The following is a 25509-nucleotide window of genomic DNA, read 5'->3' on the forward strand; positions in this document are numbered from 1 at the left end:
TTCTGATATTTATATATAAAGGGATTTTCTTCAAAATGGTCCAAACATAAAAGTGTATACTTCGTTGAAGCAAAATTGTCCCGTTTTATTTTGATTAAACATGCTTTTAATTATTCTTTGTGGTTAAATGGAAAAGTAAAAAAAAATTATCGATGCAGTTGGGTTTGGTACGATAATAGTGGCACCCAAATGCAGCACATTATGCCATTATATCAAGAAGGCATTTAATAAAATAAATCCAAGGAACATGTTGCTATCAGAGACGCTAGCAGTGCAATGCTCTCCGCGCTTGTAAATGGAAATACTCACGTGACCTGTGACGTAATGTGAAGACATCCTATTATAATGATGAAGCTTATGATGATAAATACTTCTACTTTCACATTGACGCTTGGGTAAAGTGAAAATTAAATTGGTTTATATTACCGATCTGTTATCAAAATATTTAGTTAAATCCAAATCAGGCAAGAAATGCACACTTTTCCGAACGAAAATTATACTAAATTAGCAAGGTGTTCGTATAGTTCAGAAGCAGCATAAATTTCTTTTTATATTCTACTGATTGAAATTGTTTAATTTCAGCTGTTTGTGTAGGTTCCCGTTTTTTCTTTGCTGTAATGCGGGGAGAATGTAGTGTTTAAACATGTAATCGGGGAGAGAATATGATTGTCAAACTATTATTACATGATCTTTATTATTCTTATATTTATATTATTTGCTGAAGATGGGGGAGGGGAGAGAAATAATTTATCCGTCTCTTTTTGATTATGACCATAAACGTTTCTTTAGAAAAAGTATAATTTTGGAGACCCGGAGTTTCTATCCATCTTAATTCAATTAAAGATTTCTTATAAATTGAAGTTGTTTATTTATTTAATTTTTTCCCGTTCGTCATTTTCGGCGGGACTTTTAATATCGATACGTTTTAACTGAAATACATGAAATTGCTCATAATAAATAGTTTTTTTTTTTAAAAAATATAAATTAATTGAATTAAGTTTTCTGCTTCTAACAAAGAAAAATATTCCTCATTTATTTTGAGGGGTTGGTTTTTCCATGCTTCAACTTGAAGATTCAATTGATTTTTCCATGCTTTAAATATGTGATCTAAACTAATATTTCCCTTTTTCATCTTCTTTTTTTAGTTATAAACAACTATAAAATTTAGTTTAATTATAAACTTAGTTATAGAATTTAAAAGAAAAAATCACAAACCCTGCTTTCTCTGAATAAACGAGAATTAAATTTTTTTTTTATTGACAAATTTAGATTATTCACACTTAAAATATGTGTGGTAGTCTGGAAACTATGGTCCATTTAATTAATGTTGAAGAGAGGTTAAAAGTTTGAGTCTATTTAAATTCTTTTTTAGTAAATTTTGCCTTCTCAAAGAAGTTGTATTTTTATTTTTTAAAAAAAAACTATTTGACTGATTCCCTACGGATTTTGTATTTTTCTATTTAAAATTACGGTAATTAAATTGATATAATAATTTTTATTCTTTTCTAATCTGCATTCTTTAATCATCATTAAATTGACTAATAAAAATTACTAAAAAATAATATCTTTTTGTGTAGATATATACAAATTTTATAATTGTGTGCAAATTTTTCTTAATTCGTATCATTAGATCTGGAGTTATGGCAAAATATGCAGAAAGTAAAATTTATCTTTAGGAGCTTGAACCTTCAACCACTCTTCTGTCCTAACTATTGATTCCATATTTTAATTGCATTATATTTTGAGGGACAAAAATTCAAAAAATATATGTTTATTCCTATAATATTTCTTCACCAATGACACTAAGTCTTTGTAATGACACTAAACTAAACACTATGTACAAAGTAAACGTAGCACAAGTAAATGACACTAAACACTAAGTCTTTGATATTTTAAACTTAGACTTTATTTATAAGATAATATTTAAATTTATAATGTTTGTGAAAAGCTTGCTCGTTTTTTTTAATTGCAGTAAAGTGAAATATATATGCTTATTTATATAAAAATTATGGCTTTCTACAAGATGGCTAAGAGTTGTACCTTTTAAATTAGTCCTTTTTTCTGATTTTATTTTTTAGGTTCATGGATGCCTATGTCTAGTTTTAATCAAACCTTTGCATTCATTTTGTCTAACATACTGATATCTTTCTTAGAGGGTGTATCCCATATTTCGAGTGTAACCCAGAATTCTAGGGTTTTCGTATCATTCTTCCTGGTCTAAAAATTAGAAGCAGGGCCTTTGATTCCCCCCCCATATATTGTAAAATTTTGCGCATCTTAAGGCCACTAGTTGAAGGACTTTCGCGAATCAAAATCTTATGATCCGACAAAATGTTGAAATATTTGCTAAATCCCATTAACGAGACGTTTGCATACTCGTGATTTTTTCGCCAATTTAATTATTTCTGTATGGTGGTATTTCGGTATTTTGAATATTTAAAACTGTATAAGAATCTGCTAATATCGCGATTGTTATTCACAAAATTTTAGTATTAGACATCAGTTTTTGTATTTACGCAATTTAAAAGTTACACTTTACGATTTGTATTCACTTGATTTAAAAATCGTACATTGTGATTCCTGTGCATGCGCATTAAAAATCCAATATCTTGATCTGTATTTGCACATTTTTAATACCGAATATCGTAATTTGTATTAATGTGTTTTTAAAACCCAATATCGCAATTCGTACTCGCACATTTTTAAAATCCATTATGCGATGCATTTTTATATGGTTATTAATATCAAAAATTGATTTTTGTATTTATACGCGATTTAGAAGCTACCCATTGCGATTCGTATTGACGCAATTTAAAATTCAATATCGCAATTTGTTATTTCACGTTTTAAAAATTCAATATAGTGATTTATATTTTAAAATCCAGATGCGATTTTAATATCTCAGATTCTTTTAAGAAGTAAGTTTTTTCTTTAATTAATAATTATAAAGGTGTAATATTCTTCATTAGTGGATAATTTGATTATAATTGCAAGTTAAAAAGATTATGTTAAATATAAAATATGTTTAGTATATTGATATATAAAATTTTCAGGATATTTTACTTTGTGTCACAATCACCCTTGCTTTCTGTTTTATATGACATATGATTGATATATGACATATGATATGAACATACAATTTTTAAAATGTGGGAATATGAATCAAGATGTGTGAATTTTAAATCTCGTGAATACGAATTGCAATGCTGGATTTTTGAATTGCGAGAAAATCTTTTTCCGAAGGTGTTGATTTTGTTAGAATAATTATGATTTTTGTGAATGTACCGATTCACTGCTAGATTTTTGTGAAAACACTAATAAACGGTAGTAAAATTGACCTGTATTAGATCCTGGATTGTAATGTCATTTTTGGTTATCCATTAATGGTAAATGTCTGACTAATATGAAAAATAATTTGCTTTGCATAAAGCATTATAAATATTTATTAATGTAAAATTTATAATTCTTAGTAATATGCCTATTATATCTAGTTCATAATTTATTTTCTAGGCATGATGTTATATTTTTGCCATGGCTAAGCTTTCTCAAATATGCAGTTAAGGTGTTTATGATTGAAGAATTTTTCGTTACAATATTTTCCATGTGTGTGGTAAGTTGAGAATTATCTATTACTTTATAACTTATGTCTCTCCTTTTAATCGTTATTGCTCCTTTTAATAGTTTTTGTATATTTCGTATCTCAGAATTTTTTTAATGAATATTATTTCAGATATTTAATTCTTGAAAAATTATGTTTTCTATTTGCTTTTCTTTGACTATAAAAAGTATTTTTTTTTAACATTAGTAGCATATACGTCTAAAGAATACTATTAGAAGCCCAAAGGAGAAGAATAGTTAATACCCATTTTTCACAAAATAATGACTAGATCACCATCTTTTGCATTTTGTGGTTTACTCTCCCTATTGATCTTCATATATGTTTTATTTTCTTTACACTGTTTTGTGTTCTTAATGAGAGTTTAAAAACCCGAGCATAAAATTTTTAAATATAATTTGAGAAGTCTTTCTGCAATCTTCCTGTCCTTGAAATCATAAAGCCTTAACCTTCTTGCTAATAATTCCAAATTGTATGGAATGAAAGAGATTTGATAAAAGTAAAATGTACACACAGCGGTAATGAAAGAGCAGTTTGTACAGCAAATACAATGTATTTTTGACTGTAATCAAAAAGGTTACACAATTTTTCAATGATTAATATTTAGATTTTTATACTCTTTATAGCTAATTGCTAAAAATATCAAACCTAGCACCTTTCAGTTTATAAATTTTTTTCTTAAATTCAAATTTAAATAATGGTAACGGAAGGCATTTTTATGACATGCTTATCACATTATAATTTTTTTAAAATAAAAATTCAGTTAAAAGGAAAAATTTTTGAAAAATAAGATTATATAAAGATGTTGTAATTATTAGAATAATATGACCTGTACTTTTTAAAAATAATTATATTTACCATAGAAATGAAGTACTTGTTAATGGTAACGCAGAGAACGAAAAGTTCAAAATGATAAATATCAATTTACAATAATTTATTCATCTGGAAAGGCATTCTGAAATTTAAACCTACAATTTACAATCATTCATTCAGCTACTGAGGCATTATACAATTTAAATCTACTGTGAAGTGTCGTAACAGAGCCATCTGTTGCAATTTCAGGCTCCTCTAATTTTTTCTGCCTAATTGGATCACAGTCAATCTAGTATTTATCTTCTTTCTCTGTGTACATAAATATTCTTCCTTCATTATCATGTTGTCTCAAACAGAATATTTCTATAAACTCATCTTCTATATGTAGTATCTGTCCTACATAGTTATTTTTTATTTGTTTCCTTTTCATTCTAACAGAAATCGCCCAACGCTTATTACATCAATCTCTTCTCCTCAAAAAAAGGGAAAAATAAAAATACTCACTATATTCAATAACATAATTTCTTACAGGTTTCAAATAGTGACTGTTGTGTATGTCAGAAATAGAATGGATATTATTCCATCTTTCTGTAAGATCTTTGAATTTATTTATCTCTTCTTTTGAAATTAGAAATAAATGTTACTTTAATATTTTGGGTATTTTCTGCAGCAACTTTTGCAAATTTAGTTGCTGCAGTTTTGATCCACCTTCCGGTCAAGATGATTTCCTACACTGCACGTTTTATAATTCCATCCAATGCCATCAACATCCCCTTTCCCATGACTTGTGGCAAAAAAGCTCCAAGTTGTCTTTATACCATATTGTTCTAACATGAATGCTAAATCAGTAAACACATATTTTTCGTAAATTGGCTTTCAGCCCTGTCTCTAAAGAATGATATGTTTTCTAATTGAGGAAATGCACTCAACAAGTTACAAATTAAAACATCATGGAAGGCAAAAATAGTTAAGTTTCCAAGATCCATTTCATCACTTAAAAATGTATATCCAATCCTTTTGATGCCAATGAGTAGCTTGAACCCCATTTGCATTTTAATTGCAAAATGTTCTACTTTTTCATTTCCTTTTCCTTTAAGAAGATGAAGGGATTCTTTATTTGAGCCTTTATATCCTTTTTTTTTTTTTACAGATTTTTGATTTTCTGTGACTCGTTGCTCCCATTTTAAGCACAAATTTTTTCCCCCTCATGAATATCTAGATATTACGTATCAAAATGATCTTCATGAACTTGCATTTTCTGAACATAAAGTTTTCATCATCGGATACTTTAGCCGAATTTTTTTTTTGAAAAATTGTGTAAATACAGTGAGACCTGTTTTTGTGCGGTCCTTTTTTATGCGATTCTGTTTTTGTGCGATTGGTTTTATGCGATTTTATTTTTGTGAGATTTTTTTTGTGCGAATTATTTTTATGCGGTATATGAACCTTAACGGCGTTAGCACCAGTTTAATGTTTCCTATCAATGTGCATATGCATGTTGTGGACGAACTCTGATTACGTGGTCTCCTTGACAACGATGTATCTGAACTTCGCGATGCTCTGTTTATTTATTTTAATAAGTTCATTTATTATCGTCAACTCCATTTTCTCTTCTGTTTAAAATTTATTCTACGCTAAACAACTCAGTAAAAAATCGTCTGCTGTGTTAAAATACTTTGTATTTTAAAATTAAACCATTATTTTTATTTTGTAAATTCTCGTCTGCGCGTATCTCAAATATACGCTTCGTATTCAGAGTTTTTTACACGATTCATGTGATTAAGGATTCACTTTATAGTGAGATTAAAGGTAAATAAATTAATTACTTTTGTTTCTATTTATATGTAGTTTTTATGATTTTTATTTTATTTTTAGACATAGTAAGTTCTCCCTTAAAATGAATAATTATAGCCAAAACAAAGTAAAAAGACAGACAATTCCATTAGAAACAAAAATTCTAATATTAAATAGACTAGCAGATGGTGAAGGATCCACAGCTGTTGCTAAGGAATTTAAATTAGGTGAATCCACGATCAGAGCTATACACAAACGTGCAAGTAAAATATATGAATCTCTTAATAATACAACAAACGACAGTAGTAAAAGAGCATCGTATTCGAGAAATATTGTAATAGAGAAATATTGTAATAGAGAAGACGGTAAAGGCTCTCGTGCTGTGGGTTAAAGATTTAAATAAAAAACGAATCCCTGTTCACAAAGAATTAATTCAAGAAAAAGCTAGACAGTATTTCAACCAACTGAAGGACTTAGAACCAAGTTCGTCTTCCTGTTTACGAGAAGTGACATTTTCTGCGAGCAATGGCTGGTTTGCTGGATTTTTACAACGGTATGCACTTCATAATGTGAAGATACAAGGCGAGGCAGCGTCCGCCGATGAAACAGCTGCAATGAATTATCGCAAAGTATTAGCGGAAATCATTGATGATGGTGGATATTGCCCAGATCAAGTATTTAATGCAGATGAGACTGGGTTATTCTGGAAAAAGATGCCCAGCCGAACATTTATTGCGAAATCGGAGAAAATTGCAAGTAGTTTTAAAGCGGCAAAGGATCGAATCACACTTCTTCTTTGCAGCAATGCCTCTGGTGCAAAGATGTTAACACCACTTATTATAAATAAAGCTTTACACCCACGCGCTCTAAAAGGCGTAAATTTATCAGAATATCCAGTACACTTCATGGCCAATAAAAAAGCATGGGTCACATCAGCTGTATTTGCAACATGGTTCAACGATTCTTTTGTACCAGAAGTTGAAAAATACATGAAAGAGATGGGTCTTCCGTTTAAAGCATTGCTAATTGTAGATAATGCACCCGGTCATCCCTGTATAGAACATCCTAATGTACAAATAGTGTTTTTACCACCAAATACGACTAGCCTTATACAACCACTGGATCAGGGCATAATCGCAAATTTTAAGAAACATTATATCAAATTAACTTTCAGCTACATTTTGAAAAAGCTGGAGAGCGATAAACTAAACCTGACTGAAGTTTGGAAAGAATTCACAATTTTAGACTGCATACACCATATTATTGCAGCAATTGGGCAAATCAAACAACACACATTAAATTCGTGCTGGAAAGCGATCTGGCCTGAATGTGTAATTAATCGAAACGTCACCGAAAACGCGTCAACGTTATTATCTGAAATTAGTGCGCTCGCACATAACATCGGCGGAGAAGGCTTTGATTCTTTCGGCGTTAATGACTTGAACGAGATGATTGAGGACCAAACTGTGGACGATAGTGACATTATCAATAGTTTGATAGATTATGAAAATGGACAAGAAGAACCGGAATCTATTACAGCAGATAAAATATATGCAGGGATCCAGATTTCGAAAAAATTGGAAACGCATTTTCTTAAAATAGATAAAAATGTGGAAAGACGCTTAAAATTCCAAAAAGAACTGAGATCATGCATGTCTCGCTATCGTGACGTTTACATGCAATTGACCAGTCGACCGTCGTCACAAAAACTGATCACTGACTTTATGGTACCAAAAAACAAATCAATTGAAACCCTATCTTCAAGCGACGACAGCGATTTTCAACCAATTCATTACAAGAAGATGCGCGTTTTGGATTACGACGAGTAGCGGCAAACTATTTAAAGTATAGTTTGAAAACTTCTCCATGTATATGTACAATGAAGAATTAAATATTTTTAAAATTTCTTTAGGTCTAATTTAATTATTTAATTTTATTAAAAGCATTCTCTCATCTATTTCATAAATCATTGATGTATTTTCTGAGTCCGACTTTTTTTATGCGGTCCCTATCAACCGCATAAAAAAAGTTTTTGGTGATATATCGTACAAACTTGTTTATTACATGTCAGAATTTATAAAATTTTTGAATTTTTTTTTGTGCGATTTCTTTTATGCGGTCCCTATCTACCGCACAAAAAAAGGTTTTACTGTATTATTTATGTGTGTTTTGAATTTGAATACTAACTTAAAGTTAGTTGTTTCACTTTCTAAAAGTTCAGATCTAAATAAATTTATAGATTAATGTCATTCAGTTACCACATTTTCTGCTCGTTTTATACCATTTCAAACTACTAAATAAAATAAAAACCCAATAAAACTTTATCTGTTTCTTATGTATTAGCGAAATAATTCTTTGTATAATTTTTTTTTTAAAAAACATTAATTTTTAAACCTCTCTTCTTTTTCATAATTTAAATGTAAATATTTTATCTAGTAAAAATTTCACTTTTTTTTAAAAAGATTCTCAATTTTTTATTCGCCTTTTTTTTATTACTGGACAACAGTTATTGCACCTCCAGTTTGATTACTAAATTTCCTGTGGGGGGAGAATTACCCTCATTGGTGATACTGTTCAATTTTAACCTCACATTGTGTGACCATTGAACCTTCAATACATATATTGTTATTGTGATGTGTCATCTATATAATTCTGAAACCATCATCAATCTATCATACATCCTATTCATTAATATATGTAAATAATATATTTAATTTGTTTTAACGTCTACATTATATTTTATTTTTATTTGTAACAATATTATATGTGGAAACATAAATTTATTCAAATGACAGTATGTAACAAATTGAGATTTTCAGCATTGTAAAATTATAAGGAGTAAAATTGACTTTGCTCCTGATTTTTAAAAATTAATAAGTTAATTGGAAATTTAGATTCGAAATTTCTTGTATTTCTGAAGAAAATAATGTATGACAAGTGACCAATTATCAATTTCAAAAGTTTAAGTGTCATTTGTGTCTACTTTGTCCCAGAATTCACAGTGTAGTAAATAAAATATTTTCTTTTTTAATAAATTTAGTTTACCAAATCCATGAGTTATAACTCAAAATTAATGATATATTGTGAATTTTATTTTTTAGGAATTCTTGCTTTATTAATTCGAAATTACAGATATTTGTGTACTTTTTCATTATTTTTAAGTAATTTTTCCCACAATGTTAATTTTAGTTGGAGATCAACAATTTTTAATAATATCTGTAATGACTGAGTTTCAGTTCAAAAGTAATATTTTAGCGATCTGTGTTATTTATTTATTCTTACAGTTGTTTCAGTCTAAACATTTTATTAAATTTTCAAGTTGTTTGTCATTTATTTTATTTTTAATTAAAGAGGTAATTTTATTTAATAAGTAAATTTTATTAAGTAAATATTTTTGTAAAGTATACATTCATCTACAGAAAATATCTATGGATATATATATTTTGTATTATTCTTGATGAATGGAAATGATAGTTGTGAGAAATTTTTTTTATCGATTAAAGTTAAAGTAAACACAAATAATTTATATTTGTTTTTCAATTAATTCATTTCCTAAACTAATGGAAAAAATTTTTAATTGGAAGATTATTCATCTAATAAATAGATCTTCCTAATATTTTTCTTTTTTACTCATGGTATCATATAAATAATTACCATATTTTCCTGCTTATTACTGAACTTTTTCTCCATAAAAATTTTTTTTTTACTTCTATAATAAAGTCAGATATTTATTGATTGCGAAGTGACCAATTGTCATTAGTAATTACATGAATCTGAATACTTATGTCCAAAAAATATTTTTAGTATGCGATATGGAATCTCTTTTGAGGGTTGCACTCGACCGTTTCAATTAATATTTTTAGTATGCGATATGGAATCTTGAGGGTTGCACTCGACCGTTTTAATTAATACTCGCTCTAATAATCCTTTTATCCTCCACTCATTATTTTATCTTCGCTATTGGTCTTTCACACATCTGGTGTAATTTTTCTAGAAGTGCTGAGCTTTAGTTCACCTCAAATTGTAGGTTGTCTAATATTTTTATCTAGTACAGTCAACCCCGCTTAAAGGAATACCATCGGTTCCAGCCAAATCTATGCTATTAAGCGGGTTATTCGATTAAAAGGGGAATGCAATATTCAGTCTAAAATTCTGAATTTTCAAGAAATTTTACTTTTTAATGGTTTAGTATCGCGGTTTGATTAAATAAACTCACTTATATGATCAATAAATAATTATAATTAAAACTTTCTTCCTTAGTATCATAAAAAAATGTCATTTGCAGTTACATAAAAATAAATCAATGTTAGTAAAAAGTATCATGTAGGAACTAAAATATTATTTAAACCTATCCGAAAAATTCTATAATTGAAGACTTCTTTACACCGGTTTAATTTTTCAATTTATCAAGATTAGATATTCCCTTTTTGTTTCTACAAAAATTTTCATAACTTGTGCGTATTCCTTTCAAACACATGCAGAATTTTTTTTTCTTCTAATCTTTGAAATTTGAGAAATTCCTAATTAATGCGCTATTTTAGTTGGGGATTTCTTTAAAATTTATTGTTTCTAAGATTCATTGTTTTTTCCCGATAGATTTAAATAATTTTTTTTCGCGCTCAACTTGCAACCAACTCAAAATTATTCACTGGATTAAGCCGTTATTCCACTTAAGAAAAAGACACTCTTTACACTAGTGTATTAGGTTTTTAAAACTTTTTCTCATCAAAGCTAATAGTGCATCAAGAGGGGACCACAAGTCTTGACCTAAAAACAAATCACTCTATCCCTTTTTTACATACTAAATGATGTGTGAGTGAAGTAAGTCAAAGAGGGGTAAAACCCTCTTCGTTTACTTCAATGTATAACTACTATAATACCTACTATAATAAGAAGTCCCTATTGAAATGACCACCTATTGTAACCATATCTTAACTGAAAAAGGGAAATTCTATATTAGCTGGTTAAATATTACTCTAAAATTGACAAATTTTTTTTTCATTTCAGTACCACTTCTTTATGCAATTAAGCGGGGGCAAAAAACAACAAATAACCGTTTAAATGGGGAAGTTCAACATTAGTTTAATGTAAAATGAATTGATTCCATTAAATTTTATTCGTATAAGCGGGTTATTCAATTATCCGAGGGGCGATTAAGTGGGGACGACTGTACGTATTTTGTTAAAGATTATTTGATAAATATTAACAAAAATTTATGTTTATAAAGTTTTGTGAAATTCCTAAAATGTTTATCAAAGTTATGTGTTTATGAAAAGTAATGTGTAAAATTGTTTACAGGTTATGATCTAGGACAATAATATGGATAGCAGCGGCTTTTTGAATGATGTTTATAATGTAAGGGAGAATTCATTTCCAGAATTGGAGAACAAAATAAAAGTACTTCCTCATTCCTGTTTTGTATGTAGTAAAGCTTTTGTCAGGAAAAATACTTTGTTGAAACATTATCGAGAACACAGTAAAGAGTTTGGTCCGAATTTAGAACATTTTGAGGAAAAAAGGCAGCTTTACCTAATGAAGAAGTATCCAAATGGAATGAATGATTTGGATAACTCTTTTGTTGCTCTCCCCTTGGATAACTCCGTAACTAAAAGTGAAATTATCCTTCCTAATGATATTCCAAACGGTGATCATAGTGTTATTCAAAATCTTGATTCAAATGATATCATTGTAACTCCTGTTGAAAATGATGTAGTGATGGTTCAAAGTCTAGATCCCAGTATTGTTGAACACATTGAGCCGCAAAATATCAATTCTGATATTCCTTTTTCTGTACCTCTCATCCCTGATAAGGAAGTCCATGAATGTAATGTATGTTATTTAAAATTTCCATCCTATCTTAGCCTCAAATCGCATGCTGGTACTCATCATGTTTGTGATTGCTGCAGGCAGATATTTAACTCTGATGAAGAGTTAACTGAACACTATAAAATGCACAGCACTGAACGGCATTTTCTTTGTGATCATTGCCACGAGAGCTTCGCAAGAAGAAGTGAGTTGGCAAAACATAAATTGAAGCATGTGAAAAATGCTCATGCATGTAGCATTTGCTATGAAAGCTTCAAGTGCAAAATATCCCTGAGAAAACATTTTCTGAGTCACGAGGATAAGGGGGAGCATTACTGTAAAATATGCTGTGAAACTTTCGAATCAAACAAGGATCTTGTTATGCACAGGCTAAAGCACAGGAAAAAAGAGAGCTTTGTTTGTGAAATTTGTTTTTCCAGCTTTTTTAAGGAGAGTGCTCTGAAAATGCATTACTTGAGTCATCCTAAGGAAAGGCCTTTTGTTTGTGATGTCTGCAATGATAGCTTTACGATTGAAGATGATCTAGTTTCTCATCGGATGTCCCACAATGCATCAAATAAGTCACAATCAGTGTGCAAAATATGTGGCAAAACTTTTGACAAGAAGAGCGATCTGCACAAACACAAGGCAAAAGTGCATAGCAAGGCGAAAAATGACCAATGGGAAATATCACCACCAACAAATAGCGAAAAAGCAAGAATCAAGAACGAGTCCAACAATCATACTATAAAAAGATTGTACGTATGCAATGTTTGCAATAATGCATTTAGGGAAAAAGACGAATTTGAAGCTCATAAAGAAAGCCATGAAACAATTACTTGTGAGGTATGTGATGGAAGTCTGTTGCCTAGTGATTACGAAGATCATATGCTCATGCATAATGAAGGAAGAATGTTTACTTGCCGCATTTGCACTATGAGTTTCATGTTCAAGGAAGATTTGGCATCTCATACTCTTTCTGCACATTCTGAGGGAAAACCATTCCATTGTAACATATGCAGTGAGGGTTTTGAGTTTAAAAGTGACCTTCGTGAACACAAACAAGTTCATAATGAAAAGAAACTGAAAAGTGATGTGAGAGAGTCAAGGCAAACTCGCAGTGAAAAGAAATTGTCTCGTAAGTCTCTTAATGGTAGTGCTAAATTGAAAAATGAAGTTGTGCTTACTAGTAAGCAATCTTCTACTAGACAAAAGCGACATAGTCGTGTGGAGCACATCTGCATAACGTGTTGTGAATCATTTCCCACTAAAAAGGCTTTGGTAGAACATGAAATAATCCATGATGATGATATGGTTGTTGAGTATGAATCGTGTTTCATTTGCAAATACTGCAGAGGAGAATATAGCTCTAAGTCCGACTTAACAGATCATATGAGTTCTTGCAATGAGAAAAAAGTGCACAATTGTAGAGCATGTAGCATGAAATTTAAGACTAAAGATGATCTTTTGAATCACAAAGCTTTCTGCGCTGAAAGAAAATCCCATCTTTGCAAGAATTGCAATGAAAGATTCAAAACAAAAGAAGATTTGTTGGAGCATAAAAAAGTTCATAGTCGACGTCAGCCATTTCTTTGCAAAGTATGTAATGAAGGTTTTAAAAACAAGGAAGATTTGGAGGTGCATAAAAAGATACATAATACCAGTCCTACTTATCCTTGCAATATATGTGATAAGATATTTCTCCAAAAGGATAATTTGAGGGAGCATAAGCTGTGTCATGAGGGAGAAATCACATACATATGCAGCGTTTGTGAAGCAACGTTTGAGAACAAAGTAGATTTCAAAGCTCATCGAGAAACTCATGATTTTATTATTCATCAGTGCAAGGTGTGTAATGAGACCTTTAATATGAGAAAAGATCTGAAAAGGCATTATTTAAAGCATATTTTAGAGAGACCTAATCTGTGTAGAATTTGTAATGCTAATTTTGTTCAGTGGGGTGCTTTGCGAAGTCATTATTTGAATCATACGAGAAATTAAGGCAGTTTCTGCCTAATGGTGTTAAAGTATTGAAAAACTCCGCCTTCACATTTTCTGTAAATAGTAAGAATGGATTTTATAATTATGGTAGGTTTAAAAACAAGTTTTTGAAACAGATAATATTACTAAAATTGTATATTATATCTGTATTGTTTATGCCTCAAAACACTGCTTTTAGATTTGAGCTTACTTAAACAAAAAAAACTTCTAAAGCACTTTTTTTTAAAAAAAATTTATTACTATTAGCTCTAAAAATATGCCCATTATTCAAATTGGTGTTAAAAAATAAGTTGCAACTGGAGCTGAGCGATATCAGAATTTAAACAGCAAAATACGTATTATTAAGAAGTATTGCTGTTTCATTATATTTTTCAAATATTTATATTGGAGTTTTGATACAATGTTGGATAATATGTCAATACTTTTTTCAATTTAATACACTAAAATTGCTTTTATATTTTTGTTACTAAAATAAAATTAATAAATTGTAATGAATGATAACATTATATTGGTCAAAATTAATAAATTGTCATGATGAAATCATATTTGATTAGAATCGCTTTATTAACATGGTTAATAAAGCGATATTATATTTGATTGAACCTATATTTGATATTTGTCATAAGGAATAATTTACAAATACAACATATATCATAAGAATGCTTTTTAAATGTTGTTGTGATGTTTAAAAAATATTAATTGATATAGTGATATATTTCCCAGCTTTAGTTGTAAACCAAACATTTTACCAACATTGATAAATTCTTTCTTTTTTTTTTTAACAAAAAAGGAATTAAATACTTAAAAAATATAAAGTATTCCATGCAAAAGAAAAGCAAAAGTTTTTATAAATTGTACCAATGGTAGCAAATCAAAATAGTCGTTTTATTTCCGATTTTAAACTGTTTTTTTTTTTTTTTTGAATAAAAATAATGCACCTGAACACTTATTGGTGTATAGCAATATTCTGTAAATTATGTAAAATTTGAATATTGTTTAGCAATATTTTTAATTTCTATGTGTTACAAATATAAAATCAGGATTTATCTATACTTTAACATTGGAGAAGAATGGTCTAGCAGGGTGGTATTCTGTTTTCATGTGAAGTGCGTGGTGAAAGGTTAAAAGTGTAATACAAATCAAAGTATTATTTGAAAAAGCTCTGATATTATGGTGTACAATACAAAAAAAAGAAAGGAAGCACACTGAATAACTATTGATCGATCTTGATGGAATCTTCTGAATGGTTATTTTCTAATGGAGGACTCAATCTTAATAGTTTGAGCGTGATGACCTCAAATGTGCTATCTAATTGGCGCAGACAATATTTTAATTAAAAATAATCAGATACAAAAACATACTTTCTCCAAATGAACATGCCTTTTTTTTTCCTCCGACGGTTTTGTATTTCTGACTCCCAAAATATAGCGAATAGACGCAATTTGGGAAATATGGTCACAACAGTTTGGACACACTTAATGTTAATTTTACTTTTCACATATTTTACCTTTTCTCAACAACTATTTAAGCAACTTGAAAAATATTTGCACAGATTTATAAAATTCGTTTATCCAAAGAAAATCCTTTGGATAAAGGAAAGCAAATGAATGATAAACCATGCAAGAAAAAACAAAACAACCCATTAGTAATTATTAATTATTTTTTATTGTTTTATTTAATAATAGTCAAAAAATTTTGGTATACTTCTTTTAACATAATTTTAAAGAAGATAATTTTACATTATAAAATACAAAATCTGAGCAAAATCGGTTGCACTCGTGAGCTTGAGAAATCAAATCTTAAAAATGTGAATTTTTTAATATTCAATTCTGTTGATTTGAAATGTGTACAAAAAATGGTATGTTTATTCAGAAAAAGTACATTTTTGTGCCTGATTTCTGAACTTAAAATATCACCGCCTCTTGAACCGCTAATATTGAATTTTATAACATGAAAATCCGATCATTCAATCTAAAGTTATTCAGGGTTGTTTTTTTTTTTTTTTTTTTTGTGCCTGTCTACCTTAACATTTAATGAATTGTTATTTCTTTTTTCTGTTGAACGTTATTTGCAAAGATTTTGGTTGCTGCTCTATGGTTCTAACTGCATCTTTTCAAATTTATATGAAAAAGACAACTATAACAGCTTGCCTAGTTACTAACATTTAAACAATTCAATATTACTTAAAACTTGAAAAGATAAATTTTGCAATACATTTACATTATTTCATAGTCCCATAATTTCTGTTTAATTATTTTGTTGCATAGTTTTTAAAGTATACTTTGATCATTTAAAAACAAACTTTAAAGTAGTTCCTTTGACAATGTATGATGCTGTGTTTTAAAATGTGATATTTACAATGTAAATCAAGTATCAGGTTTATGACGTTGAGTGATTAAATGTGTTTTTAGCTAATACTTTTAAATCAATTAATTTGTATTTGACTTTTTCAAATGTATTAGAATTAACCATGGTGTGTGTTATATATATTTTCCATTGTAGTTATTCTGAAACACAAGAGATTTGAAAATATTACTGTTCCAGAAATATTGTATAGAGATGGTGTATTCTTCTAAAATGGGTATATTTCTTTGAAGATTAAAACATCAAACAAAGTGTATTATGACACAATCAAAAATTCCCCTCTGCTGTTGTTTGTTTTGTTCAACAAATTTAATTTTCTAAATACAACAATGAGGAAAAACTGAAACGCTACTCTTGCAAGAGTAAATTATGCTGAATCACTTAATCTTTATTGGAAATTTCATAGTCATTTTATTCTTTTTCATATTCTTAAGTCTCAAATCAATAATATACAGAATATACAAAATACAGTGATGCAAAAGTCTAGAAATAATCTGATATATTGAACATTAATGTTTGTTCCATGTTTTTCATTGAAATATTTTAAGGTGATAAAACTAATCCATCTTTCTGATTGATTGTGGTAACTTAGCTACTTTAATAAGTGGTTTTTGGATGACTTATGTAAGAAAAACTTTTTAAATTGAGGATATAAAATTTTTTTGCTTTGTTTTGTAATGGTTTTTAAGAAAATTAAAAGAGTAATTGATGGTCTAAATACAAAATGCCCTATTTATATTTCGTATAAATTGGATTTCAGTTGAATATAATAAAAAATTATGGCATTCATTAATTTTGCTTCTTGATACTTGACTAAAAGTCTCAATAGGAAAGATATAAATACTGCAATATATTTGAAATTGACTTAAGTGTTAAATTGTTGTATGTATTTACATGCCAAGTCACAAAAATCTACATAATAATCCGTAACGCTATAATAAAATTTTAAGATTTATCTGCAGAGCCTGTAATTAGATATTTGTGTTTACTAACTTTTATCTACATGGCAAAAATAAATCTGCTGTGCCACTTTAATTATGCTACTGGGTTTAGATGAAAAGAGCATAAAATTTTATGTTTACAATTCAAATCTCATTATAGTTATTCTAAATTTTTAATTTATTTCTCTGAAATATGTTTTCCTAGAGGGATTTTAAAGGTTGTTAGATTAAAAACTGTAATTTATTTTTAGAGTCTTTCCTTAAAATGAATTTTTCAATTATGTATCACAAGTACATTCATTCAAAATTTCTATCTTATTCATCCCTGAAGAAACAAAAGACTTAATTTTATCATTATTAAATAGAATTGTAAATGCCATACTAGATATATCAGCTATACTAGATGTGTATTTGTGCACAAATTAGTGAACAGTGGTTGCATCTTCTCTCTCTATATTTAAAAGTGAAAGCCTGTCTATATAAACCGGTAGGTGTGTTTCGATTACTGAAGAACATGAACACAGTTTCGAAATGTGTTTTTTTTTTTCTTTCTACAGCTTGAAGTTTTTCATGTGATGATTTATAAGCTATTGCCACAAGCATTTCTTGGCTTTTATTTCGCTCTGAATATATTTACTTATAAATCTTTGTTACATTCTATGCTTTTGAATATTATAACTCATGAAGTTTCTTTTGTATATATTTATCACATGTTAAGTTCTTACCTTGTTTTATACTGCTATGAAGGTACTCAAAGCATTACTTGTCAATCACATTAAACTTGATCGTACAAATTATCAAATTTTTGTCAGAAAGTTTTGCGCATTGTGTATTAAAAATAATAGCCAGTGACAGCCGTATGACATAGTTTCTGTGTAAAATTGCCGGAGAACAAAGTGTTAATGCGCAATGATTCCGATTTCTAATAGGTATTTTAAAATGCAATCTGCATCAAATCCAAAGTAAACTCTGGAAAGATTTTTTTTAAATACACTATTATTCATTTTCTTTTTTTTATTTGAAGGAGGGGAGATATGTAATAAATATTCATATATATTTTTTTAATAAATGTTTTTTTTTTTAAATGAAGCATCATTTTTTACCCCTATCTCTGTTTGATGAAATTATCCATTTCATAAAGCTTGTTTGGGTATGCGCTAAGCATTTCTTTTTCTACACCAGAGAATTTGTATGTTTGGTTTTGTGTCATTACTCATATTTGAGTTTTTAAGTATACTTTTCATATTTTAATATTATTTTAATCAAATCACTAAATTTTGAACTGAGTTCAGGATACAACCTAGTTCGTTTCTCAAACAGAACCTAATTTTTCCCTTTATTTGTAGTAGAAAATACAGCTTGTTAGGAATTTTTTTTCTTTCATGTTTGCTTTTTCAGTTAAATCGTTCAAAAGTTAATATCTATGTAATCTGTAAAGCGACTTTGTCTGTATCTTCGATCAACAATTGTCCTATATCTTCGCATAAAAATGCATTAACAGTGCTTTTGGTATGTAATAATAAATAATAATAAAAACCTATCTTCATGAAAGCTTTTGTTATTTTTTCTAAGAGTTAAGATTATTTTTTATCATTAACTGTAATTCTGAACTTAATTTGTGAAAAAAAAAAGCCATTTCTTATGAATAAGCTTAATTTTTAAAAATTATAAAACTGCTTTTTAGTGCTAGAAAAAACTTGTTTCGAAATTTTATTTTTAGTTTTTTTGTTTTGTTCTCACTTCTCTTTTTCCTTTCCTTTTTCCCATTATGTTCTTTCTTTCTTTCTTTTTTTTAAAATGCAAATCTTGTCCTGCCTTTCCTTTTTTTAATGCAAATCTTGTCTCTTTCCTCCTGTTTTTTCCTTTTATCATATTTTAAACACTTCATGAGAGGAGACTTGTTCTTTCCAAAACATGTTATTGTATTTTTCTGAGAATGACATTTTAATAAACATTTAATATATTTCATACCAGTTTTTATTCTTCATTGAAACTAATAATAAATAAGTAAAATTATTTATGCTAATATAATTTGTTTACTCACTATTCCATTCTAGGAAGTATTTATTAACATTCAAGTAAGATTAATATTAATTTGATTAGTAAGAGATTGTTAGTTTCAGCTGTAAAAATTAGTTTTGAAAATTGTATTGTATAGTGTTAGTTTTCCTAAAAGATGTCATTAGCCATATATATTTGTAAATACTTCATTATAAAATGTATCATTCATTTGGCTTATAATGTATAATCTGCATAAACAGTTCTATATTATTTTTGTTACAATCATGTTACAGTCTAATTAGTTTTTTTTAAAGACAGCTGAAAATAAAATTCCAAATATTATTCTGTTAATGTTTTATTACATTGGGCCATTTTTATAAAATGTTTTAAAATATTGGTTTTGATATTTTTTAAAGTTGTTTGGTTAAAGATGGTATGCAGTTTTGATTTTGTTATTGTTTTGTTTTATATGTTGTCTTGTTGCTTTATGTAAGTTAGGTTTTATTTTCATGACATTTTTAATTGTGCATGTTGAAAAATGCAATAAAATATACAACTAAATTTTTTAGCCTCTTGTACTTTTTAAAATTTTTGTGCAAATTAATTTACTTTAAAATAATGATAAATATTATTATACCCTTATTTCAATGAATTTTTTATATGCTAAATTTACAAACATTTATTTATTGTCTATTTAAGTGGAATAAGTGATAAAATTTCCCTTTATAACATTTCCTCTAAATTTCTTAATTAAAACTTATAAGAAATTCATAGCTTTTAACTTTTTGAAAATTTTTTTTTAACTGATTTTTGTTTAAGATGCGGATTTGCTACCCTTTAAAAATCGTATCTGTTGGGTTATAAATTTTAATTGAAAATTTTAAAAATAAGTTTTTTCTTGTTTATCTCATGGTATTTAGGCATATGCAATAACTTTCAAACTACACAGAATTGTGAAAAGAACTTAATTATTGCCATAAAAAAGTTTACTAATCTACTAAATTTTTATTGTCTACATTTTCCTGAGAAGTATAAAAAATTTCTTAACAATTTTTTACTATAAGGTTTGAGATGTGATTCTTCCCTTAATTCTCGAAATTCTGTGAATTTGGATTCTCGGATTTCTGCAAATTAGTGAAAGAATCGCATGCCTGAGCTTATAGTAAAAATTTGTTAAGGAAGTTGCTGTACTTTTTAAGGAAGATGCAGACAATAAAGAATGTATAGCAACAAATTTTTAACCTTCATACTACAGTCATAGTATGTTTTTACTGTATCTGATTTAGACTAAATAAGATAACAAAAAGCAAAAATATAATGAGCATAATGCCCTTTTTCTTACCTCCATATTACTTTTTTATATTAACTCTTTTAAGTAGTTGAACACAAAGTAATTGTAGCAAAACTAGAAATTGCTTTATAAGTTGCGGCTCCCCAGGTGAGTTTTAGCCACAAATTTGAATACAGTACAGAACCCGTTATTCGGAAATCGAAAAACCAAAAAACCGGAGCGAAATTCGATGAATTATCCCGCCATTTTTTTAAAAAAAAAAACAATTTTTTTTCCTCATAAGATTTTAGGATTTTTCTTTCTTTTTTGAAATATGTTTACCATACCATCATTTTAGAAATAATCATTACTGTATTACTTCATCGTTTTTTCTTCTTTTTCAGATTATTTCCAAATCTTTTTTTTTTTTTTGTTGGGTTTACCAAAAAAAGAAAAACGGCTTTTTGTAGCGATTCAGAAAACCGGAAAAATCAGTTATCCGGAATAGCGATGGTCTCGATCGCTCCGGATAATCGGTTCGCTACTGTACATTGATTACGTCAAAGTGAGTCAATTTTGCTATTAATATTGTTTGAATTAATATTTGTTTTTACCTAAATCGAATGATACCAAAATAAAGTCGGGTTCTAACAGTTCAATGTTTTATTTATATATATAGTACAATTTTGACTTATACAGGGCACCCCCGGGTCAGGGAAAAGCTGGAATTTTATTTTAACTCTAAAAAATCAGGGAAAGTTGCAATTTTTTTTTCTTTACAAAAACCTGGAAAATTCCTATACCATACTTGGAAAGAAAACCGGTCCTAGATTTGTAAATCAGTTGTTGAGATTCGAGTTAAATAATTCTTACTCCTATTACAATTATTTTATAAAATTATATATTTTTTTATTTTTATAATATGTTTTGCTCACAAAATCTAATATTTGGCATTATATATGAAACAAATCAAAATTTTTTGATGAAAAAACGCCTGGTATAGATAAAATATGGTATGGATTTTCATTGAAATTTACCTAATATATATGGATAAGTCTGATATTGAGTGAGAATCCTGTTATTGTAATTTATGCATTGGGCATTGCAATCTAGACAAGTATGTTCTTGTTTCTTACGTATTACCCTTATGAAAATTTAAGGTATATTTAAGGTTGATTTGAGGTATTTTTGAGGTATTAAGGTTGTTTTGAGGTATATTTAAGGTTGCAGAGAAAACAGCAATAAAAATTATACCTCGTAAAGGTTGTAATTAAGGTGTACGAGGTTGATTTATATATACTTCAGCTTGTTTTGAGGTTGTTTAAAATTCACTTCAAATCAACCAGACTGATAAGGAGATTTTTAAGGTACAACAGGTTTATTTTCTTACACTTGTAACAAAAGAGGTATTTTTGAGGTATAAAATTTTTTACCTTATTTCAACTAACGATAAAAAGGTATTTATTGAGGTATATGAAGTCATTTTATTTATACCTAAGCTTATTTTGAGGTTGTTTTAAATTCACTTCAAATCATCCAGACTGATAAGATGATTTTTAAGGTTTACGAGGTTGTTTCTCTTACACTTGTAACAAAAGAGGTATTTATGAGATATAAAAAAATCAACCTTATTTCAACTAACGAGAGTGAGGTAATTACGAGGTATAAAAAATATACCTTTTTTCAACTAAAGAGAGTGAGGTATTTATTGAGGTGTTGAAGTCATTTTATTTATACCTAAGCTTGTTTTAAGGTTGCTTAAAGTACACTTCATATTAACTAACTCAGTTCCCAGAGTTCCATGCGAGCCGGCAAATGGCGTGTGTGTTGACAATCGAAAGTCTATTCGAAATTCGGTAAGTGTGCTTGACATTTATTAATTTAGTTTCATCACTTTTAATCAAATATGCTTCGATTTTGAAACTTAAATTTTATTATTTTTGTTTTAACGACGCGTCCTGATCTTAAATAATTTAAGTTGGAGGATATTCTTAGAGGCTATCGTTGTAGGCTTAGCAATAAGAGAGAATAACCGAAATATTTCTCGTCACTGTTTTGGGTAACATTACTGGTGAATCGTTACAGCAGGTTATGCACAGTATATTTTATTGTTTGTAGTTCAGTCAAATAGAACTATTCTTTTTATTTTGCTTAGATGTATATGTTTTAACGTAGCAGTATGCACGCTGATTAATTGAGAAAAATGTTCACAATTTTTCTTATAAATAAATCATTGAAAATTGAAAGATTTTTAAAATAGCAATTTTGCTTTGAAATTCTACTATAGCTGTATGCTTATCGTTCGGATATTTGTTGCAAAGTTTATATTATTGTTTATATATATACAAAGTTTATATATATATATATATTTACAGAACTTATCCACAGTTCCCTGATATTACTGAGATGGCATAGGCTGTAAATAGCACATGCGCGGCGGCGCAGAAGAAGAGACAAGCAAGCTACTGCTCAGCCTTCCCCTAGGATATAGTTCTGAATTTATACCTAAAAGAAAAAGTAATCTCTCCTAATAAACTACAGAATTTATGTAATTGTTGATAACAATAGTTTGCTAGATATTTGATCATTGAAAACTAGTAACTGTACTAGCTCACTTCTTCATGTTTGATCACAAAACTGCTATTTTCACTACATGTTATTTTCTCGCATTTTACCCACGTTAATTATTTACTAAGCAGATTGTTATTACTTATTAGAATATTGGGCAGAATGAAATTAAATCCGATTTCAAGTTTATATGACAATTTGTTTCAAGGTTATGAGCTTTTTCATGCAGCTGTTTATGGTTCACTACTTCAAAAATGTGCGAATTTCGGAAATCTTAAATATTTTAGAAATAAGTCATAGTATTCAATTTTAATCCTGAATTGAATAAAATTAATTGCAAATAAAAACATTTATTGTTGAAAGTAATATGCATTATTTTGAGTTTCATCCTATGGGATGTGTATTTATATTTAAACAAGTGTTTGTAACAACTAACTATTAGTTTTATTCCGCTCGGTATTATAAGTTATATAGGAGATATTATACTCAACTTATTTTAAAAGTATTATTTCAAATCATTCTCTCTTAGACATTTTCCTCACATAAAATTACTCACAACTTTAAAATAAATGCTCCTTATCAGCTTGTAATTTGTTCTATTCGATTGAGTGTAAAAAAAGAATAAAAATTGGTACATAACTTTAAAATTTTAATTTATTAAACGATTGTAGATTCTTGATTACATTGATTAAAAATTATTAAAATAACTATTTTTTAAGAAACTCTGATGTGATTGACAATAACATAAGTCCTTTTCAGAATCAGCGTCAAAAATTTAAAAAAAAGCTGCTAGTTTCATGAAGTCTGACAAAAAGTTGAAAAATATAGACTAGGTTTATTGAGTTTAAAGATTTTTAAAAAAGAAAGGGAAGGAAATCTAATTATTAAACTTACAAGTACCATGATGTTACAGATGTATAGAAAAATAAAAAGTGTTAAAATTGCTTAATAAGATTGGAATTATACAGGGTGTTTATAAAGTCCCGGACCCATTTTGATGTTTAATAACTCCTAAAATAATAAAGATAGATTAAAATTAATAACATTAATGGTTAGATAGACTCAAAAAGTTTCATGACCCTTGTCAATGAACTTCCACGTGTGCCCCCTTCGTCGCACGGAGAATATCAAGTCGATAGTCAATTTCACGAGAGGTAGCTTTCTTTTTTACAGAAAAGACAATCTCATCAGTCGTATACTTAGACACGTTGGAAAACTTCGTATTTCCCCAACTAGAAGAGCTTCAGCCACATGTCTTTTTGCAACAAGATGGTACACCACCTCATTGGGTATCATCGTTCGTAGTTCTTTGAATGACCATTTTACAGGAAAATGGATTGGGCGAGGACGTCCAATTCCTTGGCCACCCAGATCACCTGATATAACGCCGCTGGACTTTTTTCTTTGGGGATTTATAAAGGACAATGTTTACAGGAAGATCGTGTCGAACATTGATGGCCTAAAAGCCAGAATTACAACCGCAATAGCCTCTGTGGATGCCGACATGCTTGCCGCTACCTGGCGTGAAATTGACTATCGACTTGATATTCTCCGTGCGACGAAGGGGGCTCACGTGGAAGTTCATTGACAAGGTTCATGAAAGTTTTTGAGTCTATCTAACCATTTATGTTATTAATTTTAATCTATCTTTATTATTTTATGAGTTATTAAACATCAAAATGGGTCCGAGACTTTATAAACACCCTGTATATTTGAATTTCTGTAAATGTTGTTAATGGTAATACTGTCTTCAGTGTATTTTATTTTGTGGCTGTGATACATGTCATGCTTTTTAGCTACGAGGATTGAATAGAAATGGCAGAAGATATTTATCTGAAAAGGAAAATTAATTTCATCCAGTTAATTTTAAATGATAAAAAAAATACTTTCTAATATTTTAAGACCTGCCACTATTATTGTAAATATGACTTTCTTACTAATTTATATTTTTTTTCCTTTTAGGTTCCAATAATTACAAGTTTCAACATGTAGACGGAAACAGTATTTAAAATAATTTTGCTGGTTTGTAAAAAAAAGTGAAATTTTAGTTTTAAATAAAAGAACTTTGAATTTCAGCTGACTAATTATTTAAATTTGTAGTTTTATAGTTTTAAAAATTCAAGCACCTTAGACAACTATCTTCTAAAAATACGAGTATGAGTTCCCATAAATAATTTTTACTAACTGTAGAATTTGGATAAGTGTTATTTTAAGATGATTTAAATCAATCTATTAAAATTATAGAAGAATTATGCATTTGAAACTTTCTTTTATAGCTTAACAAAAGAAGCAATTACTGCCGAAGGTTTAATATTAAAAATTTCAGGTTGATAAAT

At 28.6% G+C, this 25509-nt stretch overlaps 1 protein-coding gene and 1 long non-coding RNA gene across 6 annotated transcripts; both read left to right on the forward strand.

Annotated features, from left to right (window-relative positions):
• The first annotated feature begins 375 nt into the window (after positions 1 to 375).
• On the forward strand, positions 376 to 19896 carry LOC107449195 (uncharacterized). Of its 4 annotated transcripts, none has more exons than XM_016064664.3 (3): positions 376 to 590; positions 3511 to 3610; positions 11522 to 19896. In XM_016064664.3, the coding sequence occupies exon 3, from the start codon at positions 11543 to 11545 to the stop codon at positions 14027 to 14029; it is 2487 nt and encodes an 828-aa protein (XP_015920150.1). In that variant the 5' UTR covers positions 376 to 590; positions 3511 to 3610; positions 11522 to 11542; the 3' UTR covers positions 14030 to 19896. The 4 variants fall into 4 exon arrangements, with proteins under 4 accessions (XP_015920150.1, XP_087017437.1, XP_087017438.1 ...); XM_087161311.1 differs by having other exon boundaries at positions 377 to 395; XM_087161312.1 differs by lacking the exon at positions 376 to 590 and adding an exon at positions 1453 to 1471.
• A 321-nt stretch (positions 19897 to 20217) lies between these two features.
• LOC147811037 (uncharacterized) lies at positions 20218 to 25247 on the forward strand. 2 transcript variants are annotated; one of them, XR_015433117.1, is made up of 3 exons: positions 20218 to 21170; positions 22981 to 23122; positions 25136 to 25247. It is a non-coding gene; the product is annotated as an uncharacterized LOC147811037 (long non-coding RNA). The 2 variants fall into 2 exon arrangements; XR_015433116.1 differs by lacking the exon at positions 20218 to 21170 and adding an exon at positions 21615 to 22461.
• The last annotated feature ends 262 nt before the right edge of the window (positions 25248 to 25509 follow it).

Source organism: Parasteatoda tepidariorum, chromosome 4, assembly GCF_982258835.1.
Source record: "Parasteatoda tepidariorum strain Cologne lab strain chromosome 4, Ptep-v5.0, whole genome shotgun sequence".
In the NCBI taxonomy this organism is placed as follows: Eukaryota; Metazoa; Arthropoda; class Arachnida; order Araneae; family Theridiidae; genus Parasteatoda; species Parasteatoda tepidariorum.